Source organism: Trichomycterus rosablanca, chromosome 27, assembly GCF_030014385.1.
Source record: "Trichomycterus rosablanca isolate fTriRos1 chromosome 27, fTriRos1.hap1, whole genome shotgun sequence".
NCBI classification, from domain to species: domain Eukaryota; kingdom Metazoa; phylum Chordata; class Actinopteri; order Siluriformes; family Trichomycteridae; genus Trichomycterus; species Trichomycterus rosablanca.
The window spans coordinates 3,324,984-3,344,629 of NC_086014.1; the positions used below are offsets into that span (position 1 = coordinate 3,324,984).

General features: G+C 40.5%; 1 protein-coding gene across 2 annotated transcripts in view; it reads left to right on the plus strand.

Moving 5' to 3' along the window:
* map4k3a (mitogen-activated protein kinase kinase kinase kinase 3a) overlaps window positions 1-19,646 on the plus strand; it is a 31,694-nt gene that overhangs the window by 6,006 nt on the left and 6,042 nt on the right. Inside the window, exons 3-26 of one of the 2 annotated variants that reach the window (XM_062989353.1) lie at window positions 2,614-2,704; window positions 3,628-3,692; window positions 3,918-3,973; window positions 4,530-4,577; window positions 4,845-4,887; window positions 5,206-5,278; window positions 5,517-5,648; window positions 6,516-6,578; window positions 6,717-6,798; window positions 7,606-7,722; window positions 9,690-9,768; window positions 9,903-9,961; window positions 10,219-10,281; window positions 10,906-10,964; window positions 12,684-12,722; window positions 13,690-13,749; window positions 13,847-13,898; window positions 14,739-14,835; window positions 15,455-15,558; window positions 17,359-17,400; window positions 17,508-17,592; window positions 18,468-18,547; window positions 18,627-18,687; window positions 18,769-18,886. In XM_062989353.1, the coding sequence (XP_062845423.1) occupies window positions 2,614-2,704; window positions 3,628-3,692; window positions 3,918-3,973; window positions 4,530-4,577; window positions 4,845-4,887; window positions 5,206-5,278; window positions 5,517-5,648; window positions 6,516-6,578; window positions 6,717-6,798; window positions 7,606-7,722; window positions 9,690-9,768; window positions 9,903-9,961; window positions 10,219-10,281; window positions 10,906-10,964; window positions 12,684-12,722; window positions 13,690-13,749; window positions 13,847-13,898; window positions 14,739-14,835; window positions 15,455-15,558; window positions 17,359-17,400; window positions 17,508-17,592; window positions 18,468-18,547; window positions 18,627-18,687; window positions 18,769-18,886 (1,768 nt within the window). The remainder of the gene's footprint in view (window positions 1-2,613; window positions 2,705-3,627; window positions 3,693-3,917; window positions 3,974-4,529; window positions 4,578-4,844; window positions 4,888-5,205; window positions 5,279-5,516; window positions 5,649-6,515; window positions 6,579-6,716; window positions 6,799-7,605; window positions 7,723-9,689; window positions 9,769-9,902; window positions 9,962-10,218; window positions 10,282-10,905; window positions 10,965-12,683; window positions 12,723-13,689; window positions 13,750-13,846; window positions 13,899-14,738; window positions 14,836-15,454; window positions 15,559-17,358; window positions 17,401-17,507; window positions 17,593-18,467; window positions 18,548-18,626; window positions 18,688-18,768; window positions 18,887-19,646) is intronic. The other variant, XM_062989354.1, reaches the window with a different exon arrangement.

A 19,646-nucleotide genomic window follows, 5' to 3' on the forward strand; every position in this document is an offset into this window, starting at 1 on the left:
ACTTTGAAGTATGTCTGTGGGAATTTGTGCCCATGCAGTCAAAAGAGCATTTGTATGGCTAGGCACTGATGTTAGTCAGGGTACTCTCAGATGAATACTTAAAAAAGCAGATCACAGCTTTAGTGGTGCTCTAACACCTTTACACTTTCACTCACACCCCCACGATACGTAACCTTAACAAGTCTGATGGACATCGGAGGTGTGACATCACACACCGAGGTTGAAATGTCCTTCATGGTCACATAAGAACGTGTTAGAATGGTGTCAGATTTATCAAATCAGGTACCGCAGTGTGTGTGTGCGTGTGTGTGTGTGTGTGTGTCATACATCTCATTTAAAATGAATGAAGATGTGATATTGGATTTGAAAAAGTGCTAACATGCACAACTGAAATAGATCAATCTCTCTCTCTCTCTCTCTCTCTCTCTCTCTCTCTCTCTGTGTGTGTGTGTGTGTGTGTGTGTGTTTCCCTTGTTCATATATAATGCATGGGTTTGGAGGTCATTTACAATAATGTCACCGTCTGTTGTATCAGCGTCCAGCAGAGTGTAGGTGTGTGTGTGTTCGTGTGCGTGTGTGTGGTTGTGGTTGTTTTAGAACTCTCATAGGTGTAAAGTGTATGTGGAGGTGAAAGTGCATGTGACTTTAAATATATCTGTGAAGAAGGTGCTGATAATGGTGAAAATGTGATGACAGTGTATGTGTAACCCATAGTCTCACACACACACACACACACACACACACACACACACACACACACACAGAGTACATCTAAAGCAGTACGGGCCCTGGTACAGGGACGCATTTATTGATGTTCAAGCTGTAGATTGCCAGCAGCTGGAGCAGTTGGTTCAGACATTTGCTGAAAAGAAAAAAGACATTCCCTAAACTGTTACCACAATATTAAACATTATTTAATTTTGATTATTTTATACACCTGTTAGGAATGTTAGCTGAAAGGAAGAAACTGATGAGTGAGCAAGTGAGTGGGCTAATGAGTGGGTGAGCGAGTGAGTTAGTAGGCGGGTGAGTGGGCAAATGAGTGGGTGGGTGAGTGATTGGGTGAGTAGGTAAATGAGTGGGTGGGTGAGTGATTGGGTGAGTAGGTAAATGAGTGGGTGGGACTGGACGAGTAAGTGGGTGGGGTAGGTGAGTGAATGTGTGGGCGAGTGAGTGGGTGTGTAAGTGGGCGAGTGAGTGGGTAAGTGAGCGAGTGGGTGAGCGAGTTAGTGGGCGAGTGAGTGTAGGTGAGTGAGTGAGTGGGCATGTAAGTAAATGAGTGGGCGAGTGAGTGGGTGAGTGAGTGAGTGGGTGAGTGAGTGATTGGGCTTGTAATGCTGAGGTTTGGGTGAAATAACGTTGTAAATTCTACTTAATAATTATACTATATACCCTCAGCTGTTATTTTTTTCGGAACACCTGCACATCTGTTGCTTTATTTCATTATTTAATCAGCCAGTGGCAGCAGGGCTGCAGAGGTTAAAGGTTAAATCTGTGATTACAGTGTCAGGAAAAACAAGCAGCATTGAGTAGCTGGCACAATCAGGACACAGCCCTGTTTTCAGGAGCATGTAGACATGAACTAACAGGGCTAGACAATTTTGATTTCAGTCTCTCTCTCTCTCTCTCTCTCTCTCTCTTTGTCTCTCTCTCTCTCTTTGTCTCTCTATTCTTTGATAAATCAGTCGGCAGGTTTTTCTGCCTGATCCCCAGAACGCAGCCGCCAGGTCGATGAACCTCGCTCGCTTAGTAAAAGTGCTGACAGACAGTGCTGTGCAATATGAAAGACTTACATACATAAAGAGACAGAAAGCAGAAAGACGACGTGAGCTTGTGTCGCAGGCATCAAATTCTAATTTTGATTGTATTAACAAGGAGGCTCATAAATCTGACCGCACCACAGAGTGAGCCAGAATTGTCCAATTACTACTGAGCTGTGCTGTCCCAGCAAACCAGTCCACACTAGACCTGTACGGGCCTGTTGTGGGCTGGACCAAGGGGGCTTGTTTCTCCACGGGCAGCTAAAAATCAATTCCTGGTTATGACAGGCAAGATGCCCAAACCTTATGCCAGTAGCCCTTAGTGGGTTCTAATGAGCTTTGCAAGATTTTGCCCATGCTCTCATTGCCTAAAGTCAGGCCACAATGGAAAGATGTTCAAGATGTTTTGATAGGGCTTGTAATGTTGGCTTGTAATGCTGAGGTTTGGTCCAAGTACTCCAAGGAGAAAATGGAGAAAGAGAAGGAGAAAGAGGGAGTAGGAGCGAGAGAGTGATAAAAGGAGAAAAGTGAACGTGAGGACGCGAGGAGGAGTGAACGTGTAAACTGTATGAAGGTTTGGACACCTGCAGAATGCTAATGAGGCTGCTGTGCGTGCGAATGTGTGAGTAAAAAAAGTAGGCCATCCTTTCCCCCTGGAAATGATCATCATCTACTCTAGACTGGTCCATCTTACTGCGATAACGGGGTACATTTTATTTTAATATTCGTATACTCGTAAATAACATTATCCTTTGTGATGTCATAACCTGGAGCTTTATTGCATCATGGTCCTTACAATTGCAAGATGTTTTTCACTCCGTGTGTGTGTGTGTGTGTGTGTGTGTGTGTGTAGGTGAGGACTTTGCGGTGGTGCAGCAAGAGATCACTATGATGAAAGAGTGCGAACACCCCAACATCGTAGCCTACTTCGGCAGTTACTTACGGTACAGCAATCATCTTTGTTTTTCAGCAATCAATTCTGCATCCTGGCCAGGGTTCTGGTGGGTCATCACACTATCCTAAAGCAGTGGGGGCATTTTAGGAACGCCAGTCATCTTCTGCATGTTTTTGGGAGGTTGGAGAACTCCAGAGTATCCCAAAGAAACTCATCCCGACTCAGATAGAGATCAATTGTCTGTAGACCATCACACTTAGGTCTTTACCAGCTGTGCCACGGTTGCCCATAAGTCTGCACTTGAAATTGGGAGGATTCTCTAACTGTACCGATCATCCAGGAGATGCAATAAAGATTCTAGAACCTCACTGACTATTTTAAAGCTGTACAGTGTATTCCAGGTCTACACCTTGTGGTCAGGGTTGCATTGGGTCCAGTTTCTTACAAATCTTTGGGCACAATGCAGTAACACACCCCAGACAGGACACCAATCCAAAGCGTGGCCTCAGCTACAACCTTCCAGATTTAGCAGACATAACTGGCCGGTAGCACAGATAGGGATCCAAACCATAAATCCCAGTGGTAGTGTGCTCACATATTTATGTACGAACCCTAAATCCCACACTCTTGCACCTGGATGAAAATCAGTCACCTTCCATGCTATGAAAAAGCCCTCAGTTAACTAATGGAGCCCAACAAACAGTTGTTAAACCCAACAGTATGAAGGCCTTAGAGAACTGGAGACACAAGTGGGAAGCACTTGTGTCTCCAGTTCTCTAAGGCCTTCATACTGTTGGGTTTAACAACTGTTTGTTGGGCTCTATTAGAGCTTATTTTAGTCTGTAGTCAATCTACATGGTGCAAAGCAATCGCACATTATTAAGTAATACGATGGAGCTCCAATAAACAAAATTGGCTCATTATCATGTTTAAATTCCAAAACTGTAACCCTGCCGGATATGTTGTGTTTAGGAGAGATAAGTTGTGGATCTGTATGGAGTACTGCGGAGGAGGTTCATTGCAGGACATCTATCATGGTAGGTTGGATACATTACTGTACCACTTATAAATGCCAATCTGGCAATCATACTCTTGATGCCAAGCGACCACCAGCTGGCATGACCACTAGTGAGCCATAAAGAGTGTTTCAGATGACGTAAGATGTAAACATAGAGTAATTTATTAGACTTAGTCCAGATAAACATAAAAATAGATAAAAATTGTATGTCTAATTCACATACATGTATTTTCTTTGTCATTAGTTACTGGACCGCTATCAGAATCACAGATTGCTTATGTGTCACGAGAAACCCTTCAGGTAAGTAAGTGTGTATATTTCTGTTTGTACCTCAAATAGGCGGCACGGTGGCTAAGTGGGTAGCACTGTCGCCTCACAGCAAGAAGGTCCTGGGTTCGATCCCCAGGTAGGGCGGTCCGGGTCCTTTCTGTGTGGAGTTTGCATGTTCTCCCCGTGTCCGAGTGTGTTTCCTCCAGGTGCTCCGGTTTCCTCCAACAGTCCAAAGACATGCAAGTGAGGTGAATTGGAGACACGAAATTGTCCAAGACTGTGTTTGATATAACCCTGTGTACTGATGAATCTTGTGTAATGAGTAACTACCGATCCGGTCATGAATGTAACCAAAGTGTTAAAATCTTAATAAACAAACAAATTGTACCTCAAATACCAGTGATGTGACCAAAACAGCTAGAAGAAGAAGAATGCAAAGTGGGACCAAAGTGCAGGGTCAGCCATTGCACCGCCGAGAGAGTTAGGAGCCTTGCTTAAGGGCCCAAAAGTGGCTGTTTGGCAGAGCTCTACCCACTGAGCTCTTACCACTGTCGTAACCATCATTTAATTCCCGTGTTTTTTGCAGGGTTTGTATTACCTGCACGATAAAGGAAAGATGCACCGAGACATCAAGGTAATCCCAGCACTCACCTGCTATCTGTCTGACTGATGATGTGGATTAAATATGAATGTAACAGACAGGAATAGATTAATAAATGGATGGGCGGGTGAGATTATCTGGATTCTTATTTACGATTACAATAATTAGAAGGGGTGTCCCAGTATTTTTTCCCACATAGTGTATGTCTAATTGTAAGCTTGTGGGAAATTGTATCAGAAAGCCTCTTTATAAATAATTATTCTATTAATTATTATTGGTGTTATTATATTTTATAAACAGGCAGCCAATATTCTTTTAACGGACAGTGGATACGTCAAACTTGGTAATAAAACACTCTACATTTACTCTACATTTATGTTCTAAGTAATGTGCGTTTAAGCTGGTATCACTTTTGCACTTCTTATTCCTGTGTGAACCCCTTGGGTTTCATTTATTGTTAAGAGTTGAGGATAGTTAAGTAGGAGAATACATTCTAATGTTGTCTGAATCTTTACTATTAAATATAACTATAAAGACAGATCCATATTAAATTAACAGTGCAAAAAATTCAAGTGTCATTGAATGGTGTTATTTAGCCTTATAAAGCCTTATATTCTTGTGTATTACCTGATTTAGTAAAATAAATTTTATCTTTTTACAGCTGATTTTGGTGTTTCAGCTCAAATTACAGCCACTGTAGCCAAAAGGAAGTCCTTCATCGGGACGCCATACTGGTAAATGTTTTTCCTTGTTAAGTGAGCAAACACTAACTCACCTCTTCCCTTGACTGATCACTTTTATTAAAGGATCAATTATTGAAAACAGAATCAGATCCAGTGTTTAGCTTTAGTTTCACACAGTAGATTGATGTGACTGATGGTGGGTAAGTTGTTAGACGCCTGGGTAGATATTCATGAATAAATAGTTGGGTGGATCGGGTGATGGTTGGTTTACACAGGCGTGTCTCTGCAGGATGGCACCTGAGGTGGCCTGTGTGGAGCGGAAAGGAGGATATAACCATCTGTGTGATATCTGGGCTGTGGGCATCACAGCCATCGAGCTAGCTGAATTACAGCCGCCGATGTACGAGCTGCATCCCATGAGGTCAGTTCACCTTTTACAAGTACTGTAATGACTAGGTCATGTTCATTACAGTCTAACATCTGAGTACTAATCACATCCAATATCACATTAAATAGAATCAAAAAACAACAAACCAAACAAGAATGACACAACGTTCTGAGATAGCATCACAATTTAAGGTGATATTAAATGTGACATTACAGCATAACATCAAATATCACATCACAACGTTTTCTCTTTAAATATGAACATCACAATTTACCGTTTCATTAAAAATAACATCTCAAAAATATTACGTCACAATATTGATTAACAACACCGCACAATATATTATATGACATAACATTGTGACCTCACAATAAAACATTACTTCACAATATGACATATCAAATGGCATTACACTGTGACATCACAATAAAACATCACCTTACAGTATGACATATAAAAGACATCACATGGCATCACATTTAACATTATTGCATCCCAAGTTACCAGTACATTAAATATAAATTAATAGTATAAAATCACAACAATTAAAATATCACGTTTACATTGGATACAGTTAATCCAAGATAACGTTAAATGTATCATCACATTGTTACATACAGTAACATTAGATCAAAGCAGAAAATCACATGAAAACAAGAATGTAATCGCAGTGCATTACAATATAACATTTCATAAAATACATAATTAAACATTACCTTAAATAATATCAGATGTAATAAAATATTATAACTGGAGCAGTGCTTGACATTACAATTTATCATTAATCTAGCATCACTCACAGTTCACACAGTTACAGTGCTGTGTTGTAGCTACAACATTTAGAGTTCACTCTACCAGTATGTATTTCGTCATGATAAATAGAACACTTGTGTTTTCTAGTGCCCTGTTCCTGATGACGAAGAGCAACTTCCAGCCACCCAAACTGAAAGAGAAGCTGAAATGGTGAGAGATTAAATGATGAGAACCTTAAATCCTCATTATTTACATAAAACTGTAGTTTGGTCACGAAGGTATCAAGTCGGTTTAACACGTTCTGTAACAAATAATGCTTTTGTGTGAATCCCTGTACTGTGTTTTAAGGTCAACTAACTTCCACAATTTTGTCAAACTCGCGCTGACCAAAAACCCCAAGAAACGGCCCCCAGCCGACAAAATGCTGCAGGTAATTGTTAGAAATCTTCCATTATATTGTGTATCACAGTGCTTCAGGTCAAGTGACCACTGCCTACTTTTTGTGGCTGTGACCCAGACTCCGTACAGTTCGTGGTTCGGGACAAATCTTAATGTTGTGTATACTTGGACATGCCCTTAAATACAGATGTGTCTCTTTACTTAAGTCAACAATCACTCGCCTCGGCATCAGCTTTTCTGCGCATATAAACCAACATGGTATTTACTTAGTGTTTTACTACGTCTTTACATTTATTCTCAATTTTCCTCCCAATTTAGTCGTATCCAAATACCAGATCGTATTCACTAATTCTCATGCTGCTGACCTCCATTCAAGACTGAGGAGGACAATGACTAACGAACATGTACAGCAGCTTACCACTTCTTTTTCACTTGCATGAAGATCCGTATTGCACATGGAGAGTCACACACCGGCCTCCAGCCAGCAGAGGTCGTAATTACAGCAGTTATGAGAAATCACTTCTGGCACTAGCAGATCTGAGATTTGAATGCACAAGTTTGAGATGTCACTTTTACCCGTTGCGCCACCCGAGCATCATTAACTTTACAGTTTAACTCTGCGTTCCTAAGGTGGTTTACTAATTTTACTTACCATTTAGCCACTAGTATTCACTTATGAGGCCTAGATGGCATGGTGTTTGGCATAATGTTTGGGATGGTCCATGAGGTGACTACCATTTCTTATTTCATGCATTGCTGTGCAGTTCTGAATGTAGGCAGTTTTTGTTTAATGAAGTAGTCTGTAATAATCTAACAACGATATTGTGTGTTTTATTAGCACCCATTTGTGAGTCAGCCTCTGAATCGTGTGTTAGCTGTGGAGCTGCTGGCTAAAATGAACAATCCTGAACACTCTCACTACAATGGTCTGGAGGACGAGGAGCCGGAGTCTGAGGTGAGCAGTAAATAAAATACACAATACACACTGTGTACAGTTTCTGTATTGAAAAGGCAAATATTTTAACAGCTTTCCTGATTGTTAAATTCAGGTGTTTCAGCCACACAGGTCTAGTTTGATGAGTTTGGAGTAAAGGAAGTCCTGACCTCAGTCCACTCAAACACTGTTGGGTACTTTTATTGTTTTGGATTGAATTGGTCCTTTGATTGCAAACCTTACAAAGGCTTTTTGGATAGAAAGGGCACAAAGTGCCACAGACCCACTTTAAAATCGTGTGTAAGCCTTCCCAAAGAGTGGAGGTTGTTGTAATGTAGTCTTTTAGTATAAGTGTAAGATTATCTGTACGTAACCTGAAGGTGAGTCATGAAAGGGCTTAAATCCCATGTGTCAAATCCGGCCTGCCATGTCATTTTATGTGGCCCACGAGAGCTTAAAAGACATATGATTGTCTTAAAATACACTGTAAACTCGTACATAAACTGCATCTCCCACAATGCATGCCAATTTTGTGACCCCATCCCACCATTAGATGGCAGTGTTTCCACATCAGTGTTTAACTGAGATGGTTTTCCAACAAGTGATGTTGAGAAATATTTACAAATAATCCCAAAATGTACAAGAAGTCATGTACATTCATTGAAGCAGAAGGGGGTAATTTGATGAAAGATGGATAATAAAGTGAATACAAGTTTGTGCTTCGAGAAGAAAAACCGGTACGTCTCTTGTGTTATGAGGCCGTGTCTGTGGAGTACATTATAAATGTAGATATACATTATAAATATACAGTATAAATTTGGCATTTTGACACCAAACACAGAATTTGTCAACAAATTGTCCAATCACAGCAGGATATGTTACAATCGGCCCTTTGAGGGCCACCATAATGCAGATGTGGCTTAAGTACTATGTATTTTTTCTTGATTCTTTTGTGTTCTGTTTTCCTGTGCAGTTTAAAAACAGGCGTCTCTTTTTTCCATTGTGTAAAGGCTTTCAGTTTGCAGCAGCTCGTAGAAAGGTGTGTGTGTGTGCGTGTGTGTGTGCACCTGCATTGAGTAATCTGTGCATGCTCTGCATTATAGATCATGTGACTTGCAGTACTTTACGTATGGATTTTAAAACTCACTATGGTTAATGGACACATTTCATGGCAGTCCTGGGATTTCCATGTGGTTCCTGAAACCGTGTGTATATTTAGTTCTCTGAAAAAAAAATAGAAATTAACGACACATATGTATTGCTGACTACATATTCCAGACTCTCTTTGATTGCATTGTTTATCAGTCACAAAAGGGTGGAGCCAAATGCATCATACAAGCTCCAGCATTTTCACTAATTTACTAATATCTGCGAAAAAAATATATTATGGCTGTTTATTTTTACCTTGGCATGGTGGCTTGGTGGGTAGCACAGTTGCCTCACAGCAAGAAGGTCCTGGTTTCGATCCCCAGGCGGGGCGGTCCCTTCTGTGCAGAGTTTGCATGTTCTCCCTGTGTCTGTGTGAGTTTCCTCCGGGAGCTCCAGTTTCCTCCCACAGTCCAAAAACATGCAGTCAGGTTAATTGCCCTATAGGTGAATGGGTGTGAGAGTGTGTGTATGTGTGTCTGCCCTGCGATGGACTGGCGCCCAGTACAGGGTGTTACTGTGTGCCTTGCGCCTATTGAAAAGCTGGGATAGGCTCCAGCACACTGACCCTAATTGGATAAGCAGCTGGGCATTTGAACCCTTGATCCCAGCAGTAGTAGGCTAGCGTGTTTTACCGCAGTGCTACCCGAGTGCCTGAATCAGCTGTTTTCTAGGTGTTAGTTATAATATTCAAGTTGTGGTGAGTTGGGTTTGGTTTAGCTGTTCTTACACATAATGCTTTTCCTGAGTGTAAACATGAAGGTGTGAGAGATTGTCTTAACATCTAAGAATTGATATTAACTTTAAACTCTTAGTTGAAACACACACTGTTTGTTTTACAGCTTCTGGTCAACGTTCCTCAACGCATCCCGTCAAAGAAGCGAAACTCCCGGCAGGAGAGGACCCTGTCAGAGATCAACTGTAAGTGTGTGTGTGTGTTTCTATACTGTGCTTTACTGCAGCATGTGCACACTAATAATTTAGTCTTATATATTAAAAAAACACGTTTTTACACATTAAACTTTTGCTGTGCTGAAATGTGTGTTTGCTTTTAGTTGATCAGGTGAAATTTGATAGGCCTTTAAGAAAAGAGACAGAACCTCATCATGACCCAGTGAGTAACACACACACACACACACACACACACACACACACACACAGTTTTATTGGCTTAAAATTATATTAAAATTTTACATCTTATTAAGGCATTTTTATTTACAAACAACCTTATAACTTTCAAATAGAGTCAAATAACTTTGACTTTAATGTGTAATGTTTCAGAATCTGTGCTGGAAATAGATGACACTACTGGTGTGACCCCAGTGAAGCCCATGTGTATTTAACAGGTTTTTTTATGTGTTTATTAAACAGCTCGACACAGACGATTTTTTGGATTGTGTGGAAGAAATTTACTACACTGCGAGATCTAACCTGGTACTGTCTCTCTCTCTCTCTTTCTCTCTCTCTCTTTCTCTCTCTATCGTTTTGTCTTATTGATAGTTTCCTCCTGGCAGTGTACGCGGACGTTGTGCTGTGTGAGGGGAAATTTGATTTGTTAATCCGCAGTGGAAAATCAATGAGAATTTGCATGAGCTTTATACCCCCTTTCATCCCTTGGCACCCGTTTTAATTGCCGTCCTGTACATTAAGCCGCTTACTGACAGCAGGTGAAAATTTTCCTGTCGGACACAATTTGACACAATTATATAATGTTAGTGTGATGGTTATCGGTGTTTACAGTCTATAAAATACATAGGCACGTGATAAAGGTACTTAGTGTACTTTGTGACCACTGGGTGGCACTCTAAAGCATTATTTAATCAACCAACCCTCCTCCAATTATGCATGAAGTAAATACACTGTACATAGTAGTGATGCAAAACACGCAGTGATTGTGCTTTGCATATGTTAACATATAGAAATCAGAGAATGTGGCTAATCGACTATTCAGACATTTAAATATTAGTTATGTCTCTTAAACCGAACACTGTTTCATACCGATTGCATAGTTTTAAAGATTTTTACAATTTGAAATAGGACTTTTTCTGTGTCTTGTAGGAACTAAGTTTGGATTATGAAAAGGATCCCTCCACTAGTCATCTCCCTGGAGAGAAAAAGTAAGTTATTTAATTATTAAATCTTGTGATTATATTATTATTATTCCCACAGTCCAAGAACATGCAGTCAGGTTAATTGGAGACACCAAATTGCCCTATAGGTGAATGTGTGTGTGTGCCCTGCGATGGACTGGCGCCCCATCCAGGGTGTTACTGTGTGCCTTGCGCCCATTGAAAAGCTGGGATAGGCTCCAGCACACCCCCGCGACCCTAATTGGATAAGCGGTTAAGAAAGTGAGTGAGTGAGTGAATTCATCAGGATTTTGCCATAGCCCGTTCCCACTCAAACCCACTCAAACCCCCTGACTGTAGCTAGAGGTGAAATTAGTGTTCTAGGAGGTTCACACTAGGCTGTAATAAGGAACTGTGATGCTGACTGTTTTTGCCACACTTTATCAAGTGTACACTCTGCAAACTTGTCGTTTTAGCTTATTTGTTTTTATTATTTAAATTTACTTGCTGAGTGTTACTTGTAGGTCTGATGAGCAGAATGTATTATCTTAAATCGTAGCATATTCTGCAAAATTGAACAGTAAATGTCAAAAGCTAGGAGCATGCTGTAACTGCTATAAATACATTCAGATGTGCAGTATATATATATATATATATATATATATATATAGAGAGAGAGAGAGAGAGAGAGAGAGAGAGAGAGTGAGTTGACGTGCTTATGTTGTTTCTTTTTTCATTTTTTTTTGTTTCAGGTTTGAGAGAAAAATTCCACACACACACATACACACACACACACACACAGACACACACACTGCACACATGGCTTTTATTTTTATCTGCTAAATTTGTCAGTTAATTGGTGTCTGTTCCGAATGCCTTCCTGTCTGAATCATTTGGACTAAAATAGGTAGAAACACATGCTGGTAATGTGGCAGTTTTTAAAGCATGTGCTTCGGGCCTGTTTTCTATAAAATGCTTGATCAGAATCAGAATTAAGCCAGGTTTATCGTCAGGTCATGCCATCAGTCACAAAAAAAGTAATTGCAAGACCTTTATATAATAGTACTAATGGTATGACAGTGCTAGCTTAGCTGGTGAGGTATCGGATTGGCGATCGTGAGATCGTTGGTTAAAGCCCCACCACTGCCAGGTTGCAACTGTTGTGCCCCTGTTGTCAATTGGTTTGGATGAGGGCGTCTGCTAAATGTGTTTATTGTTATGGCTAGATAAACATGAAAATGCAAACACTTTGAAGCCTGTCTTCATGTCATAGAAAGAAGGGTCAGGATAACATACATATACACACACATACATACATACATACATACTTATGTAATTAAACTGCTATTTAAAAAAAAATCACTTGTTCAAGCAATAATACTTAATATAACATTGTCAGTGTTCAGCATTACTTCATTCTTCGTCGTCCCTCACTGGAGGATTTTAGTAGCAGTGGTCACACTGTGATTCGGATTTTTCTATTTGCATACAGTAATAATTAGAATAAAAAATTAGTGTTTTATGATTACAGTCAGAATACAGAAAAAATTGAATCACTTCTTGACGTCTTAATGATTCGCTTACAAGGAATTGGAGTTGCTCTTACTGTCACACACACTGAAATCGTCACATTTCTAAAGCTAGAATAACAGTGCAGTATGTTACTCTTGACTCATGGGATTTAAAGATCTGATTGCAGACAGGAATAAGCTTGGTTGTTTAAATATTTGTTTAAAGGAAGTATTAATTTACATGATTATATTACAGGAGTCTGTTAAAGTCTGTAGAAGAGGAGCTGCAGCAGAGGTACAAGGCACTGTCCTGTATTCACTTGCTTTTACTCTCTCTCTCTCTCTCTCTCTTTGCGTCTGTCTCTGATCAATATTTGATGTGTCCTGACCTTGCTTTTCTGCTCTTGCTGAGTAGACGGAAGGATTGGTTTCTTGGATGCAGATCAGCAGTGTCTTTCCTGCACTTTCTATCTCCTTCACTCTTTCAGTTTTACCTTGATGTTCATACTAAACATTTGTCTACATTATCAACTGTTCTAAAACCCCGGTGTGTACATGTATGTCGATTACGCGTAAGAAATCAGTGTTTGATTTGCCCTGGTAAGGTGTGAAACAAAAAAGGCATTAGATTTTAAAGTCAGTTGTGTTTGATAAAGTGCTGAGAATCTGAATTCTGAATCAGAATTGGAGTCAGTGTGAATCTGAGTTTATCCAAATTTAAATAGGGCTCAATCAGCATGAGCCAGCATCAGTGGCTGAATTCGAACCAGTCAGGGTTGAAATTAGTCAAGGGCTTAATCTGAATCATTTAACTAATCAGGATAATAACAGGGAGGAGTCAGAATAAGAATAAGTGAGCTGGTGTGGAGTAATGGTATGAGCCACACTGCTGAGTTCCGGGGGTTTGATTCCCGGGCTGGGATCACAAACGCAGGGGGTAGATGTCTAGTCATTGGGACACATATTGGTCCTTTAGTGCTGGTCCCAAGCCCAGATAAATAGAAGGGTTGTGTCAGGAAGGGCATTGGGTGTAAAAACAGTGCCAAATGAACTATGGGGACAAATGATGCAGCTGAAAGGAATCATCATCAATCAGAATTAGAATAGAAAGTATTGGAATTAAAAGCCAGTTTTTGAGTCCACCAGGTTATCCATCAGTCAGAAATCAGATTGGAATAAGTGTCAGTCAAACTTAAAATTAATAAGAATCTGGGAACAGTGTGTGTGCCTGTGGTTTTTTATGTCTGTCTCTCTCTGATCAGGGGACATGAGACACATTTGGAGGACAATAAAGAGGAGATGCATGTGGATAAAGTGCAAAAGTAAATGTCTCAGATGTTTTCCCTATCTGGATGTGTAGAACAGTTTACAGATAAACATGTGCACTTGAGGTCTTATGGATTTTCTGTTGTGTTTCAGTGTAACAGACTCCACCATCAAACCCACAGTGCCTCCACCACCGCCTCCTGAGGTAAAACAACACTTAACATGTATAAAGTTCACAAATACTTGTGGTGAGCATGTATGTTATATGGGCAAAAGCATATGTTTCAGCCACAACAATTACTAACAGGTGTAATAAATCATTTATATAAAGAAAATGATATGCTTATAACTTTGCAGCAACAGTTTAGGGAAGGGCATTTTCCTGTTCCAGCATGACTGTGCACCTGTGCACAAAGCAAGCTCTATAAAGACATGAAGAAAACTTCGATTTAAAGAGCCTCCACTGACAGTTCTGGAATAAACTTGGAGCATCTACTGAGGCTTTCTTGACCAACATCAGTGCCCAGCCATATAAAAGCTCTTTTGACTGAATGGGCACAAATTCCCTCAGAATTCCCTGTGAGAAACCTTCTCAGAGAATTGGCCGTTGTTACAGCTGAGAAGATCACATGGAGGTCACTCTGTTTTATTACAATTTGTTTTTAAAGTGGGATGTCCAACGAGCTCACAGTCAGGTGTCCAAATACTTTTGGCCATAAACACAGCAACTTAGGTTATTTGGTGTTCCATAATGACATGTGACTTTGTGTCATGTTCTCCTAATTTTTCAGTGCCCATTATACACATGGAACAGTGGTGTCTTTACCAAGGTCAGGAAGAAAATGCAAAGTGGCAACTCATGCTGAGATAACATTTGAGCATCAGATAAGATCCTAGAGCCACCAAAAAAGGCTGCCATGAATTAGAAACTGCTGATCATAGTTTGTCGCTGATCACACGGACAAAAGATTATTATTATTGATATTTTATGCCAGGCTGCAAAGCCTGTAAAATTCTGTGGACTAAGTTTGTCTCTTGATTGCAGGCCAGACCTGTAGATCACGATCATGCTTCGACAGAGCACAGTGAGAGTCCAGCTCCATGTCCGGTCAGCTTCTCATCCCACAACACCAGCACTACAGGTAATAATACTCAACAGTACAATGGATGCCCTTTAAATGGGCAGATGGGCACAAGCAGGGGCATCATTCACCCCATTTTTAAGGAACTTCATGTCCAGTGTTGCAAATGTAAGCGTTTCTTCTTCACGTGCCAACCCAGAAAATCCCTAAGGAACAAAATGCTGCAGGATGGTAACGCATGGAGTAAGAAATTTGTCGCGCTATTCATTTACTCCATCCACATGTTTTTCTCCACTCTCAATTAAGTTAGCATCCTTCATTTAATTAGCCCAGTCTTTAGCAGGTCAGCTCGTTTAATCAGTCTCTGATCATTCTACAGTTATCTTTGTCTGGACTTTATTTAATTAATCTTGTGCTTTCAGATTAGGGCTGGAAGTCACCAGGGATAAAAGCATCTGATAAATAAATAAATAAATGCCAGGTCTTTCGGCCTGGCGGATTAAAAGGGGAAATGACCGGAACATTCTGAGTCATTGTTCTGAGTTTAGTGTTTCAGGCCACAGGTCAGATTTGGAGTCACATGCTAACAGCTCCCCTGTTTGTTTAACACTGCGGTGGTGTTTGAAGGGGGTTCTAGATGTGTATGGGTGTAAATGATTAAGCAGTGTTCGTTCTACAGGAAATGATGTGAGTGACGTGAGTGCTGAGAGTGCATCTGGACCAGGGGACAAACAAGCCTCCGCCTCCTCGGTCACACCACGTCGAGACAAGAAGGACATTCCGGTAAGAATAGAGACACACCTGAAAGCTTATTTCTGTGTAGTTTCATTGATCTTTAAGCACCTCAGGATTGGGTATGATAAGGATTTGGGTTGTCTAGATCCCATTAAATTTCTTTGTTTAAACAGATCGATTTGCACAGATTTTAAGAAGATTAAAGATTAAAGAGAACAGGCTAAGAAGAGGAGTTTTCAAGTTGCTGCGACTCCCCATGGAAAGACATTAAAGCCCTGAATCCAAATACACTATGTAGACAAAAGTGTCACAACAGCTGCTAACAAATTATAAGCTTCCAACTTTGCAGGAACGGTTTAGGGAAGGCCCTGTCCTGTTCAAGCAGTGGACAGAGCAAGATCAATAAGGCATGAAGGACCGCTTGGGTTAAAGAGACTCCAGTGGCCTGCACAGAGCCCTGAAAGGTCACTCTATGGTCAGGTGTGTCAATACTTTAGCCATATAGTGTATATCGATCATAGAAGAGTAAATATGCCCATTTAATTTAAAATATATATTCATCACCTTTTGTCCCTGCTTGGGTGGTGCAGCGGTCTACTACGCTAGTCCAACAATGCCAAGAACCAGGTTCGAATCTCAGACTGTCATTAATTGTCGCCCTGTTCAATAATTTCCTTCGGGATAAATAAAGTATCTATCTATCTATCCTGCATTGCACCCAGTGTTTTTCAGAGTAACTGGACCAACTGTAACTTTGACCAGGGTAAAGCAATTAATAAAAATGAAATTGAAAAAGGAAAACCTGTGTACGTGATGCACATTGACACTGATCATTAAGAATCAGAGCTCAGCTCATACAGTTTATTGGCTAATAGTGTTTATTTTAAAACATGTTAAAGGATTGAAGTTGCTTTTTTACCTGGTCCTGTGTAAGTGAGAATTATGTTAAAAAACAAGGCTTTTTTTTGGTGACCCTAAAAAAAACATCTGTGGTACTGATGAGACGACAAAAAAACATTAGCAGGTATTTATATCCACAGGCTGGATGTGTGATACCTCCTCATTATTACTGAAGAGAATGCCTAATTAATTCTTAAGCTGTTGCTATTTTAATGGCTTCTTTGTTGAGTGTTTAAAGACGACTCACATTCAGTAGTGTCCTTAAAGGCTCTTAACAAAACACTTTTAGCAAAGAAGCAGCCTCAAATCTGCTTAACTTGCTTAACCATTGAGCCAAACGCATCTTCTAGATGTCCTGGACATTTATGTATAAGAGGCCAGTGAGCTTTACTGGACCAGTGTCACACTTAAGTGTTAATAAATGTTAAACAAGGTAATTAAAAAGTAAGAGTAATAAAAAATTGTGAACATAACGTTGTTTATCGAAGACTATTTTACAGACCAGTGATGTTTGTCCTTGCTTTTCATTTGTAAATTATGGTTAATAGAACAGATCTTAGGGTGGCTTGGTGGGTAGCAATGTTTCCCCCACAGCAAGAAGGTCCTGGGTTCGATCCCCAGGCGGGGCGGTCCGGGTCCTTTCTGTGTGGAGTTTGTTCTCCCCGTGTCTGCGTGGGTTTCCTCCGGGAGCTCCGGTTTCCTCCCACAGTCCAAAAACATGCAGTCAGGTTAATTGGAGACACTGAATTGCCCCGTAAGTGAATGTGTGTGTGTGTGTGTATTTGTGTGTCTGCCCTGCGATGGACTGGCGCTTTGTCCAGGGTGTTACTGTGTGCCTTGCGCCCATTGAAAAGCTGGGATAGGATCAGAAATGGATCAGAATCTGTGATGTTTATGTAATTAAATAATTAATACCAAAAGCTTTGTGTTATTCTTTTCTTTCTACAGAAACCCAGCAGTAATGGTCTTCCTCCGACTCCAAAAGTCCATGTAAGGCAGCAGTGATTAAGTAGCTTTTGTTAAAGCATTGTGGAGATGAAATAGATAAAAAGTGTGTTGTTTTTTCCACTGTGTGTGTGTGTGTGTGTGTTTAACAGATGGGGGCATGTTTCTCTAAAGTGTTTAATGGCTGTCCACTGAAGATCAACTGTGCTACATCCTGGATTAATCCAGATACCAGAGGTACCCCCATGTCTTCCCTTAAACTTCAGGAACTAAAACATGTTTGCACTTTTAAATACAGACCAAAGTGGATTTAAAATCACCGCATTTTATTTTACATAATGTCCCAGATTTTTCTTGATCGGAATCTTGGATTGGAACTGGGCTTGAAAGGATCTGCCATATAAATTGTGAAATGCAGCCCAAATCTAGCTGTGCAACTTGTAGGGATGTATACAAAAAGACTTGCAGCCTAAATCTCTGCTAATGTCTACATACAGACATGATTGGCTATGTCTGATTGGGGGATGGCCGAGGCCCCGCGATGGATTGGCATCCTGTCCGGATGTGTTACCGCATTGCACCCATTGATTCTGGGGAAGTCGGATCCACCACAACCCTGGCCAGGATGAAGCGGTGGTAAAACATGAAAATACCAGTCCATGACCCTGGATGTTTAACTATTCTTAGGACTTCTTTGGACTTTCATTTATTGCTGTGGGACCTACAGGGTCCCAGGTTAAACGGAATCAGTTCTTTTGTCTTGTAATTGATTGGAACCTTTGGTAACAAACCCCTAATTAAATGAAGAAGTCTTCAACACAGGTCCTTAATTACTGGACCCTGACATTGGCACTAAATAAGAGCAAAATGTAGAGTTACTCAGTTACGGTGGCTCCAACAGCACCTAGGGACACAATGCAAGGCAGTAACATTCAAACCTCTTACACATTTATTCATCCACTTTTATTTAGGGTAGATTTAGAGCAGCCAGTCCACCGTCTGCATGTTTTAGGAGGCTGTAGAAACTGGAAAATGCTAAAGAAAACATCTGGTTGAGTTGCTAGTCTGTGTGAAAGTGTGTTTCATGTGTCTTTTGCATTAATGATTTTTAGATCAGTACTTGATATTCGGAGCAGAGGAAGGAATCTACACATTAAACCTTAACGAACTTCACGAGACTTCCATGGATCAGGTGTGAACTCATGCTCAGACATGTAAAAAAGATAGCAAGTGTGTGTGCAAGAAAGTGTAATTTGATTTTACTTGTGCAGCTGTTTCCTCGGAGATGCACGTGGCTGTATGTGATGAACAACACCCTAATCTCCGTTTCTGGTAAATCTTGCTTGTATCATGTGTTTGTAGGTGTGTTCGTGTGTGTGGGCGCAATTAAGTACAAATATGTGAATTTTGCAGGCAAAGCATCTCAGCTGCACTCACACAGCCTGATGGGATTGTTCGGGCATGCGAGGCAGATGCAGAAGCTTCATGTTGCTATACCGACACACAGACTGCCGGATAGAATCATCCCCAGGTACCTGAAAGACAGAGACACACATCTACAGACGGGTCTGTCTGAAAACCTAGTGAGCTGCCTTGCTGCCTACTGCCTACCTGGGCAGCTGCCTAATTAGAGAGGATTCTAATAAGACATCAAACTCATAAGGCGGATTATTTAGATTATTATTTAGAGCACTACTTAGATGGCGATTATATCACCGCAGTTTTCGCATACTAAGCTAACACAGTTAGCCTCAGGCCATTCAAAGGAATAGGCTGAGACGACACAACCCGCTAGCATGCCAGCTAACGCCTCCATCTGTGTAAATTATCACTGACAAGCCTGAATTTGCAAATAAATGACACTTGTACACCATTATACTGTACAATAAAAACCACTGATGCTGGGATTGGCTTTACCGCTAAGAAAGCTTCCCTGTTATTTAGTCAGGTTATCCCTCAAAATTAAGGCACCTCAGTAGGCAGCATTTTAAGGCATCATAGAATTTAGACTTCTTCTCAGGAGAGTGTAGGATGACGTAAAATGCCGTCTATGTAGACAGCTCACTAGGTTTAAGACAGACCCAAAATCATGTAGAATCATGTATTTAATTAACTAAAACAGTACAAGCTTAGTGTATTTAATGTTTTACCTTATCAAACTATGCTGACTTGTTTTTAATAATTAAAGTCTGTATTAAGATGATATACGTGCCCATGGCACATGTACCCTGCACATTTGTTAGGGCACTATTAACACTGGAAGTTGTGCATGTACAGTAAGTATGCATTAT